At 57.9% G+C, this 12,092-nt stretch overlaps 1 protein-coding gene across 1 annotated transcript; it reads right to left on the bottom strand.

Annotated features, from left to right (window-relative positions):
* Positions 1-2,268: 2,268 nt before the first annotated feature.
* Positions 2,269-10,767, bottom strand: FCN3 (ficolin 3). Its single transcript, XM_005301996.4, has 8 exons — positions 10,608-10,767; positions 9,612-9,734; positions 8,715-8,759; positions 7,922-7,957; positions 6,667-6,794; positions 5,407-5,536; positions 4,860-4,994; positions 2,269-3,148 (listed from the first exon to the last, which is right to left on the bottom strand). Exons 1-8 carry the CDS (start codon positions 10,696-10,698, stop codon positions 2,907-2,909), a joined length of 930 nt encoding a protein of 309 aa, XP_005302053.3. The 5' UTR covers positions 10,699-10,767; the 3' UTR covers positions 2,269-2,906.
* Between the last annotated feature and the right edge of the window lie 1,325 nt (positions 10,768-12,092).

Genomic DNA, 12,092 nt, shown 5'->3' with positions numbered 1-12,092 from the left:
GCTGTTCCTGCTTCCCAGGCCAGGGGGAACATCCGGAACAGTTCAGCTCATGGTGCCGTGGGCTGTGGCTTGAAAGCTGGGCCCCCTTCCGGCCCTCCCTCGGCTTCAGGGAGTTCTGGCTGCAAACCTAAGAAACCAAACCAAACTGATCGCCCTGAACTGGCCCCAAAGGGCCCTTGGAGGTTAGTGTGTTGGAGCCGCTGACCTACAAAGCCAGCACCATTGACTTCAGTGAAATTGTTCCTGGCTGCGAGTCACTGCTCAGCCGCACCAGTAAAGGGTCCAGTCGGGCCTGTAGCGATCTGGGGGCTCCTTCTGGGCCTCACCCCGTGGGTCAAAGCATTCCCAGCCCTCTGAGCCAAGTTCTAATCCAGAAGCAGATACTTTCCCCCAGGGAGTCAGGGACCTGCCCCAGGTTTGCGGGCGTGTGTCGGCTGCCTGCCGGGACTGAACCCTGGAGCTAATGCACAAGTTACTACTGCTTGAGCTACAGCGCTGCAGCACTCAGACAGGAAGGGTGGCCCAGTGGTTAGGGCCTGGGCTTAATTCCCTCCTCTGCCACAGGCACCCTGCCTAGCCTTGGGCAGGTCACTGAGGGTCAGATTTTTCCAGGATTTAAGTGCTTCAGGATGCAGCGAGGCACCTAGCGAGATTTCCCCTTAAGGACGTGTGTGACGTCGCTCCCGTGAACAGGCCGATTGGGGTCAACGGGATTACCAGGTGCGTAAAGCTGAGCATGTGCATAAAAGTGAGCAGGATCTGGGCCTTAGGGTATGTCTACACTAGAGGCACTGCAGCACAGCCACTTATTACAACATCAGTGTAGTTAGTCCACCTCTCCGAGAGGCAGGAGCTAGGTCAATGGAAGAATTCCACATTTTTCACTGATGTGAACTGAGTGATGTTGCTAGATTGAGCCAAGTTCTAGGTGTGTAGACCAGGCCTTATTCGCAGGATTGAATCCCACCCAGGTCAGCTGTGATCATAAACTGCCTGATGTGGGAAAATAATGTGATGGGCTCAGGCCAAGGGGCCAGGGCCTTCTCAGAGAAATGCCCCATTCACAAAAACAAACCGCAAGGGAGAAAACTCAGACACGTGAATTAAACAAAGTCCAGGACATGCTGACTGGAAGTGGGAGAAGATAAACAGATCTTTTCTATGTACACATTATAATTTGGAGATGCACTGAGCTACCAAAGCGATGAGAATTTGGGAGCCATATAGCCATATAATGCATTAGATCGCTCGATTGATAGATAGATCGATAATCATAAGCTTGCTCTAGGCTGGCTCTTTGCAGACTGACTATTGAAGAAGACCCAGATCACATGCTTCCCTACAGAGCCCCTTAGCCTGCAAGCAGGACCAGGAAACTGCCTGAAATTTCAAGTGGTAGCTCAAGACATGGTTGTAACACAGTTTTCCATATACCACAGGTCACCCTTGCTGGCAGCTTCTGCAGACAAGCCAAGAACTGAACGATCCACAAATCCATGTCCCCCCCGAATGGTCTGTTCAGATCTGGGTGAGCAATGTATTGCCTGGGCGTGGTGTGCAGGAGTGGGAAGGGACGTGCGTATGTTGTCACTGTCTCATGCCGTAAGCCTCCAGGGTGAGCGATCCAGCACCTTGCTCCAACTCTCACCTCTCCCGTGAATCACACAGGCTGGAAAGGGCATTGCTCTGATCTGTAACAAGGGGCTGAGGCAAAGTGACAGAGAAAGACAAAACTCAGCACAACCGCATAGACACACACACACACGAGGAAAAACACACAATGTGCAAATATAGGGTCCAGAGAGGATTTTCCCTGTCCCCACAAATAGCAGGTGCTGGACACTACAAGTGGCATCGTACCAGACTAGATGGATTAGGCTAATTTGCTTAAAAACTCCGGACAAGCGATGGCCTCTGCTCGGGGATGACAACGTCTATGGGCCTATGTTCTCTTCCAGCCTGAGCCAGAGGCTACTGCAGCCAGTGGGAAGGTTCCCGGTCACTTCACTGGGCGCCGGACCCGGCCGTAGGTGCACAGACGACTTCCCTCGCTGCAGTTGTTTCAGGCCAGCAGACAAGGTCACATGAAATTGACAAGCCAATGTGCTTGAACAAACAAAACAGGACGTGGAGACCTTCAGCCCTCCGGAGTGCTGTTCTGCTGGGATCAAAGCCACCGCCGCAGCTGGGCAAACTCAGCCGGAGCCGCCGAAAAGCAGCTGCCGAGCGCGCAGGGAACGTTCAAATGAGCGAGATTTCAAACGAACGGCCGGGAGTGACGCTTTTATTGGGTGCACCGAACACAGCAGCCGCAAGTGCAGCAGTATCGTATGAAATACACGCCAGAGCAACCCTCCACATGTGTGTAATTGGGTCTGACACGCATACACAGGCCCAACGACATGTATGTGCACACACAAAATCGATTGCATTCGCTAGTCCTGATCTGGGCAACTCTATGGGAAAGCTGTTTCTGCAGAGGATCGCACGCCACCACGTTGTGTGGGGACATGCACTGAGCTCCCCGTGGCCTATTTATTTGCCTCTGAGCATGTGATGGCGCTAAGCAGCCTCCAGAGAATCTGGACACAACACGACTCAATGCAACGTCAGATGGCAGGGCCAGGAGAGCAAGGATCTGCCCCGTTGCCCTGGGAGTGAGGGGGGTGATTGCATCAGGAGGGCTGTCCTCACGGGACCTGGGGGATGCACTGGGGGCTTGGATGATCCCAGGAAGGAGTCTTTTATCCCTCCAGAGATTGGGGGGGGGGTGTAATCATTGGAGGCTCCTGGAGCTGCTGCAGGGGGAGAAGAAGCTGGTTTGCTACAAGAGGATCTATGAGGCAGCTCAATCCTGCTGTCTCGGGCGTGCCCCTGATCTGCACAGGTTGGACGGGGGCCCCCGGCTAGCGGAGCTTCATTTCCGTGCGTTTGTAGGGGTTGCCAACGCCCTGGCCAGAGACCCAGTCAATGCCGTATCTCGGCTGCTTGTGCTCCCCCACCGCGTAGCCCCCGTTCAGGTTGGCGCGGTAGCAGTTGGTGTACCACCAGGCGCCATGCACGGAGACGGCGCAGTTCTGCGTCCCGCTGTCGTTGTCGCGGTCGTAGGTGGAGAAAGGCTTCCCGTTGTGGAGGTCCAGGGAGTCACCTGCGGGACACACGAGACCCCCAGTGCCACAAGCGCACCAGGGCATGACCTTGAGCAGCAGAGAAATGAGAGCATTTCCCTTGCCGGCACTATATCCCCATCTCCAGGGCTTGTGGTCTGGTCTGAGCCCAGGACTGGGATCCAAGCTCGTGAGGTTTAATTCTATGGCTCTGTCATGCCAGAGAGCAGACGCGATGTGCTTAGCACGGTCCCTTTTGGCTTGACTAGCTATGAATCTGAGAGGCCTGGGTTTGCCCAAGGCACTAGGGAGTCACATTTTTTCCAAGGCGCTAGACTGTTTTCAAGGCCTCAGCACCCACAATCAGGGCCAGATTTTCCACCGAGCTCAGCATCCACCGGGCTGCCGATGTGCTGAACTCGGTGGCAAATCATGGCTTTGCCTCAGTTTCCGCAGCTGTGAAATGGGGATGATAATAATACATGCCTACGTGGTAATGCTTAGCATGTCAACAGCAGATTAAGAATGAATCCTCATACACCCCAGGTGGTACGTTATCCCCATTACACAGTGGGGCACAGCAAAGGCTGTGACCTACCCAAGGTCACGCCGTGAGTGTCAGAACCAGGATTAGAACCCCAGGGTGCCCTGAGTCCGGTCCGGCTGTCAGTCCACGTGGAGGTTAATTAGCTAAAGTCTGTAAAGTGCTTTGAAGATGGGCAAGTTCTAAGTGTTACCATTAGCAAAGCTGAGCTGTGGCTCAGATCCGTGAGTGTGGCATCGGGTCGGGTTTTCCCTGCCAGTGGCGCTCTCGGGGGAAGCGTGCAGGGCCGGACAAGGTGCATCTGCGTAATTCAGGCCAAGGAAATGGATTGCCGAGGCTCCTAGGGATTAACCACCTTAGTGCCCGGGAACTCTGAGCCAGCAGGAGCCCCGGCAGAGGAGACAGACCCATTGCAAAGTGGGCGGTTTGAGCCAGATGTGCCGTTCTTCTGCCTACCTTAAATTGCTGGATAGCATTGCTGCGTTCCTCCTCCCCAGAAATAGCTGCATTTCAGTGCTGGGGTCCCCAGAGACCCTCCATCCTTTACCCCCTTACAATAGGTTTTTGGGGCATAATCCGTGGACCTACACAAAGTGCTCAGAAAGCCCCCCGGGGGCAGCACCAGAGGCGCGTGGAGGGTTAAGTATTCATGCTGATCAGTCATTATCATGTGATTACAAATGGCTGAGCGACCCGGGAGAAGCACGGCCCATTTCGTGCTTCGCTGCATCCCTTGCTCTGGGAGTTTGGATGCATATTTCTTTGTAGGAGAAGCGAAGGGAAGTGGAACATGTGCTGTCTCTCCCACTCACACACACAATGGGACAGATTCTCTCCCCCGCCTTGGCCTCTTTGTGCTGCTCCCGCAGCATTCAGGGGTCCAGGCTGGGGTGCAGTCCCCTGGAGGAGGCACTGTGTAGGTCCCCGATAAGCAGCCCATAGGTCCCCATGAAGCCCCTGGCACAGGGACAGAAGGGGGTGTCTCCACAGTATATGGTGCTATGGAGACTCTGAGCTGCTCTGGACTGCGGGGCAGCCCTCAGGAGTTTGCTGGTACAGCATCCCTGGGGTTGCTCTGATTTGAGCCTCAGAGCAGCCCAGAATCCTGAGGGCATAAAAGTGGCTTCAAGGTGCCTTTGCCCACCTCCCCTCAGGCTGCCCCTTTAGGTGACGCAGCGCAGAACGCCAGCCAGATACACTCTCCTCACCTGCAGAGCCGCCGAGGAACGTCCCCAGAACAAGCTCGTACTTGTCCTCTTCCCCCTTGAGTTTGAAGGACCGGTAGCTGGCAAAGGAGCTGCTGTCATTAAAATTCACCAGGTCCACGCGGAGCTGGAACTCGCCTGAGGGAAAGGGACAGAGCCCAGCATTAGCCAGGGGCCGGTTTTGGCTCCCTCTCACCTCCAGGAGCGGGATCTGGGCCGTGGCTTCTAGTCACAAGGCAGGAAGGCTTGCCCACCGCGACGCCAGCACACCCGGGGTGACCATCCCTGTGAGCGATGCCATGTCTTTGCAGGGCAATAGGGCAGAACGACCAACAGTGGGAACTGGCTGAGAGGGAGGGGAGGGGATCCCCCGGGGAAAAGGAGGGGATCAGAGGAAAGGGATATTCCCACCCAACCTAGGCATTTCCAGCCCCTCAGAATCCAAGGGCTGGGTCTAAAAGGCTTCTGATGGGTAATGGCTGCTCGCTTTCACCCCCTGGAGCAGCCCTGTGGAATAACAGCCCGCAGGACAGCTGCTGGGCTTCCGTACCATCCTGGGTGAGCAGGTGGAGGTTCTCATTGCCCAACCAGAACTCAGAGAGCTGGTTCCCGAAGCCCTTCTTGTAGGCGCTCCAGGTGCGGTAGAAATCCACCGAGCCGTCCATGCGTTTCTGGAACACCTGGAGGAGAGGCGAGAGAATGGGGGCTGGGAGCTGACCTGGCTCTCATGCTCCGGCAGCTGAACTTCAAACAACAGACTGAGCTGGGCCATGGAGCATCCGGAAGAGCAGCTATGGGGACACTAGCTGGAAGTAAAGATCAATTGGGCTGTCCAGTCTCAGGCTTCAGGGCATGAGCTTGTCCCTGGCTGGGGTCAGGAAGGAATTCCCCTGCTAGTGTAAAATGTTGCACAGTTGGATACATCATGGGGTTTTGATGCCTTTCCTTCCCCCTCCGCCCCCAAAGCACCCAGCGGTAACTATGGCTGGAGCCAGGATAGAATGATCTGTCTGGAGGTGGATCCGCCAAGCAAAACCAGCTCCAATTTCCACTCCGCATGTGCTGGGGAAGTACCGAGCTAGAGCGGCTCCGGACTCTGCTGCTTGGACCCAGCCCTAGCACATTCAGCGCTGGCTGTTAATCTCGGCCAAGCCAGTGAGAGCCTGGGAGTGACACCCCTTTGCGACAGCCCCATGGCCTCCTTCCCCTCCACTCACCCCACAAGTGCCCAGCCAGCCAGGACATTCAGGGTGTCAGCCTTGCACACCCCTAGCCACCGGGGACTCACACCATGCCTGGGTGAGCAAAGGGAAATCTTACAAACCAAAGAAAGACGCGTGTGTGGGGCATGCCAGCAGTCAGGGAAAGGTGAGACAGAGGTATCTGCCTTCCAGCGATTTCTCTGCTCCGCTAGCTCATGGACTGATAATCCCAGGTAACTCCACAGCCTGGGTTAACTTCCTCTACCTCAACCCCTCCTGCTTGTTCAGGGAGACGCAGCGATCTTCCTGCCCTGCACTGTAGCTTTACTGCGCACTGTCAAACAGCTGCCCCATCCCTCCCCAGAGGTGGCTGCATTCCAGCCATGGGAGACGCGATTCCCTGTGCAGACGGGTTGTGAAGCCCTTCAGGGTGAAAGGCGCTACCTACGGGTAAGGAATGATTCTCTCTTTACCCCCTCCCCAGCCACATCACGGTCACATTCTGCTACCCGGGCGTAAATCTCTCGCACTGCGCTGGGAGCAGGCAGCTCTGGATGTGACCCGATTCCCCCTTTTCCATCGCTCCGGCACTAGGATACCGCGTTTACCAGCCAGCCTCCGCCGTCCGTGTCCATGTCGCAGAAGACCCTCAGCGGCCGGCAATCCGGCAGGTAGATGGTGTGCCAGCCGCTCAGGAACTCCCCTTTGCTCAAAAGCTCCTTGCAGCTCTTTGGCCCTGGAATCAAGGCAGAATTTGGTCCCTGGGGAAACGTGTCTGAGGTCTCGTCTCCTCCCAGAGAGAGGTGCACGGAAGTGGGGAGGGGACGGGACTGAGTGGCTGCGGATGGAACTCTGAGATCCCCTCGCAGTGCTAGGGGGTTACCTTGCTACCAAGTTAGCGGCCACAGCAGGCTCCAGGAACCTGGTTTAGGCTAAATGTCATTTCCGGAGGGTTTCATCTCCATGTAGTGCTTAGCGCAGGGACAGCTGGGAGTCTGCACTCCTGGGCTCTAGCCCCGGCTCTGGGGGCTAGTGCTTAAAAGAACAGGAACTGCCTGTCAGGATACCTGGATCCTAGCTCCAGCTCAGGAAGGAAGTGTGGTCTAATGGTTAGAACAGGGGGAAGTGGGAGTCTGTACTCATGGGTTCATCACTGACTCACTGTGTGTCCCAGGGCAGGTCACAGCCCCTCTCTGTGCCTCGGTTTCCCCATGTGGGGCTGATAATACGTTCCCACCTAAGTGCTTTGCGATCCTTGGAGGAAAGGGGTTATTGGCTATCGTTCCTGTATTACTGACCCGTGTGCTTTCCCGTCCGAAGGAGAGTTAAACCTTCTAAAGCAAGCAGACAAACCAACACAGCCTGTTATTCCTCTGACGCGAAGGCTACTGCAACTGCAGCAGGCCAGGACTAAACTGCTCCGGGGAGTAGGTGGGGCCGGTGCCTGAAAGGGGAATATTCCCCGCTCCGGAGCGATGGTCTTTTGGTTAAGGCACTGGATGAAGACTCAGTGGAACTGGGTTTCTAGCTCTGTCATAGACTCCCTGTGTGATTTGAGCCAGTCCCTTCATCTCTTTAACTAGCTCCGTGGGGTCAGTCCGATGAGAGGGGGGTACCCCGCGCAGCTCTGCGCTGCATCGTACCAACCTCTTCGTCCATCAACCCCTCTTGGGCCCTTACGATCTCCACCTGTAAAATGGGGCCAGGGCTGCTCTTGGCTATTCAGACTGTAAGCTCGCTGGGGCAGGGACTGTCTCTCGGTCTGTGTCAGCACAGCCCCATGCATGGCAGGGGGATGCCTTGAAGCGCTACATAATGCACACAAGGTCAGTTGTTTTTTAAGCACCGAGGAGGCAAACTCACCGTTCTGGCAGAGGAAGGAAGGGTCTGGCTGGTCTCCTGCCATTCCGAGAAACAAACAAAACCGCAGTTAGAAAGCAAAGCATAACCGGCACCCTGTAGAACTTGGTTGGATGAAGAGTGGAAGGTTCCTGGTTAGCTGCTTTTCCCGCTGTGTCACAGCCGTGTCTCTTGTTGGAAAGGGCTGTGTATTACTGCCCTCCCGCCTTGCAATGTGCTGGTAGTGTCTGGGTGCAACCTTCACGGCCACCTGCTCTCTGGGGACCTGAGCCAAAGCCCACTGAGGGCAGTGGAAAGGCTCCCTCCCACCGAGACCCCGATCGGCCCCCTGCGGCGTGAGAAGAGGTGGAAATGCTCCAGAGAGAGCCCGTTTCAGGCCAGCACAGGGGAAGAGGGGGGGGCCGATCCTGGGCGCTGTCTCATCTCCCTGACACTGGATGCCTGTCCCAAAGCTTCATGCGGCCCCGGGTTCTGAGGGCCTGGTCCCAGTGCCCGTTGCAATCGATGGGAAGGGCTGTGGTGACTTGGGGGGGGGGGGAATCAGGCCCTGGAGCTCTATTAGCAGCCCCGAAGGCCCCTTTTGAAAGCCACAGGAGAACTTTGGCAGGACAGACTAAACCGACTAGAGACAGAGCAGATAGGAGTGGGCCCCAGCCCAGCCACCAACGCCTCTTGAAACAGGGGGGCTCCCCATCTGAATGCTATGGCTCCTGCCTGCCTCGAATAACAACCCCCATCGGGTGTAATCTACACCCTCAGCCCCCCCCACCCACCAAGAGCATTGCTACATAGTTACCTCGTTCCCCCTTCGGTCCCGCTTTCCCGGGCGGTCCCCCGGCCCCTGAAATCCAGAGCAGACAGAGAGACACAGTGAACGCAGGCAAGTGCTTGAGTGCAGCTAAGGCGTAGAACACGGTCTGGGGGGCGGGGGGGTCCCCGGGAGCTCTTTTAAAGGGGGACGAACGGACGGACCCCGAGGAAAAAGAAGGGAAGCGCGCAAGATCCATCACTACTTGTTCCCATAGCAACCACGAGAAGCGGCTCACGTGGGCTGCCCAGCTAATCCCGGTGGACGATGCCATGGGGCCTGGAGGAGGTATGGGGGGCGGGGCTCCTGCCCAACCCTACAGGGGCTGGTCAGTTGAGCCCTGTGTGTGGGAGCAAGAGGCACCGGGGGGTAGAGGGCCAGATTCAGGGGGCAGCGTGGCTATTCCGGCTGGCCCATGAAGTGGTGCCTTGGTCTTCCACCAGCGGAGGGCGTGTGGTTCATCAGGGACTAATCGCCGTGCCAGGAGGGATCACACACAGTCTGCTAAGGCCCATGCACCAGCCAGAGTGACCGCCGGCGATGGGGTCGCACCGGGCACCGCCCAGCGAAGAGCCCAGTTCAATATGGGGTTTGCACCCTTAGCCAGAGATTCCCCGGCTCTAGTGACACCTCTGAGCCATTGGGCCCCATCCTCTTCCAGTGTAAATGGGGCATTGATTTCAATGCCGCTGCGCCAATTGACTCCATATTGAGCCATAGTGCTCCGTAGCTGCCAGAGTCCGATCCCCTCCTTGTGACCGCTGCGGTCGCCACCTTCCCCACAGACCCAATGGGAGCTGGCCCAAGACCACCCCACAGGCCCAGAGGGGACGGCTCCAGCTTGGGGGCAGCGCCTGTTGTGAGAGCCCCTCTCTCATCTCCTACCTCTCAGGCCAGGTTGACCGGGTGCCCCCTTTTCTCCAGGGCTTCCTGCTGCGCCTGGCGTCCCGGGGCACCCCTGTAATATGGTGAGTTTCTCAGCGCCGGAGAGACCCACCACCTTCACCTCTGCGGAAACACAAAGAGAAACAGGAGAAGGCACGATCCCAGCACCTGCTCCGGCTTGGCCCCGGCGAGTCAGTTCCCAGCATCGCTTACCCTGGCCCCTCTGATAATTACCGCTGGCCCCTCGCTCTCTGTCTCTGGAGGGCTCTGTGGAACCAAGGCTGCTGGACAGGACCTGCCTTGGGCTCACAGGTCAGCACAGCCCAGTGAGGGAGAGGGAAAGGGACCCAAAAGGCATCTACCACTACGTCCGCGTTGCCTCCCTGCTCTCAGCAATCACCGGCCCAGCGATAGCCAACGTCTTCCTACTCCACTGTCCCTGCGCAATGGCCCACTCCATAGCATCTCCCAGTGCTGGGCTGGTCTAGGCTGTGGGAACTGGCCCTGCACTCAGCGCTCGGCAATAAATGCATCCTGGGGCACCAAGTGGGTGGGCGGCAGTGGGGGAGCTTTCACCCCTGTTCTTCTAGCCACCACCCCCCACACTCTGGGCTGCGCAGCCCATCCCAGCCACGTGGCCTTCACCTTTTTACAACCAGCTTTTACCCGGGAGGCAGGGACGCCTGGCCCACGTGACATTGGAGTGCATCACCCAGACAAGCTCTCCCCATGACAGGCACGCCCCTGGGGTCCAGCCTCCATTCCTCCCGGCTCAGCTCCAGCCCATCACCCGCTCGGCGCCCCCAAACCCATCCCTGCAGCCAGCCCAACGGGATCAACCCCCAGGGCCCAGCCGTCAACGGCCTGACTCAGCTACTCCACCGCTGGAGCCAGTTAAATGGCTAGAGAACTCCCCCTGCCTTCGCTAGGCAACGTGGGTGCCTCAGAGCTCAACCTAGCCCCCCATTTACAGCCCCAAAACGGAGCTTCTCCTACCTGGGCAGGTGCCTGGGTCCCCGGTTACCAGCGTCCAGGTGCAGAGCCAAAGCAGGGCTGGAATAAAGCCCCAAGGGCCGACTGGCCACATCTTCACTCTGTTCTCTCGTGAGCCCGTCCCTCCCCAACGCCTCTCGGTTTATGTACGTCCCAGGAACAATGCCCTTGTGGGGAGCTTTTCCTGGGAAGTAAACCGGGTTTCCCACCATTGTTCCAAGGCACAAAAGCTTGGCAGCCCCCACTACCATCCTCCAGAGAGCCTCTGGAGAGGTGGGGTCGGGCCTCTTCCTCCAGCACGGCACAGCGTGTCCTAGCCAGCTCTGGCCGTGGGGTTTCAGGCGCTGACCCCCAGCTCCGGCCACGCAGCCCTGGCCTTCAGCCACAGGGCTTCAGATGCCAACAGGCTCCTATCTCTGGCTGCGTGGCACCAACCCCCAATGCTGACGGCAGCTGCTGCCCCAAGTGCTGACCCCCGTCCGTGCGCTCCAACCCCCAGCCCTGGCCGCCGACCCCGGGTGCAGATCCCCGGCGCTGGCCTTGGGCTCCGGCAGGGGCTGGCTCTGGATGCCAATCCCTGGCCATGCGACAGCAGGCACAGACCCCAAGCGCCAGCCCCCAATCCCAGTGGTGGCCGATCCCCGGCCCTGGGCACTGCTCCTGGATGTCGACCCTGGGTTCCGGCGGGTGCTGGCCATGGGCGCCAATCCCCAGCCCGAGATGCAGATCCCCTGCCCCAGTCACACGGCAGCGGGTGCCAACCCCAGGCTCCGGGGGGTGCTGGCCAAGGGCACGGACTCCTAGCTCCGGCTGTGCAGCGGCGGGCGCGGGCCCAAGCGCCGACCTTGGGCTCTGATCCCCGGCCATGCAGCTGCAGGTGCCCACCCTGGGCTCCAATGGGTGCTGGCCCAGGGCACCGACCCCCAGCTCCAGGAGCCAACCCACACCCCTGACCAGACAGGGGCAGGGCCCCCTGCATCCATCCTCCCTGGCCCCTGCTGCCTCATCCCCCCACTCCTCCATCCAGGTCTTAACTTGCTGTGAAAAGTGATATTAACAAACATACCACTCTCACTTTTCACAGCATTATTTTTATTATTGATTATGCAAAAAGCCCTGCATAAAGAAATGACAATGCTCTGGCTGTGGACATGCCCCAATTTATTTGTTTTCCCTAAAGTTCATTAAGTATTTCAGGAAAAAATGTCAGTGCAGCCCCCAGTCAGAGTTGGTGGCCGCACTCTGAGGCCACCAAAAATGTGTTGTGAGACCCCCTGTCCTAGGCCACATGCCATAACAACGCCCTGCAAAGGGGAGACACCGGAGCGAGCTGGGGCAGGCCCGCTCTGTGCTGAGGACCGGGTCAGGCTGACAGCTGTAGGCTTCAGTGTTCAAATACAAGGTGCGAGCGAGCACAGGCCTGGGAGCCAGGAAGTCGTGAGCTCGGTGCCCAGCACTGAAACGAATGCCTTGCTTGGGCCGCCTTTG

This window comes from Chrysemys picta, chromosome 23 (assembly GCF_011386835.1).
Source record: "Chrysemys picta bellii isolate R12L10 chromosome 23, ASM1138683v2, whole genome shotgun sequence".
Taxonomy (NCBI): Eukaryota; Metazoa; Chordata; order Testudines; family Emydidae; genus Chrysemys; species Chrysemys picta.
Note: the sequence above shows the minus strand (reverse complement) of the source record. Positions and strands in the feature narration are given on the sequence as shown.

What these genes read in the sequence shown, in the direction of transcription:
- FCN3 (XM_005301996.4), bottom strand. Translation starts at nt 10,698, where the DNA reads ATGTGGCCAGTCGGCCCTTGGGGCTTTATTCCAGCCCTGCTTTGGCTC. An exon ending in GGACCCAGGCACCTGCCCAG is followed by an intron (nt 9,735 to 10,607) that starts GTAGGAGAAGCT and finishes GTGTTTCCGCAG; the next exon opens with AGGTGAAGGTGGTGGGTCTC. An exon ending in TTCCTTCCTCTGCCAGAACG is followed by an intron (nt 6,795 to 7,921) that starts GTGAGTTTGCCT and finishes CCTTGATTCCAG; the next exon opens with GGCCAAAGAGCTGCAAGGAG.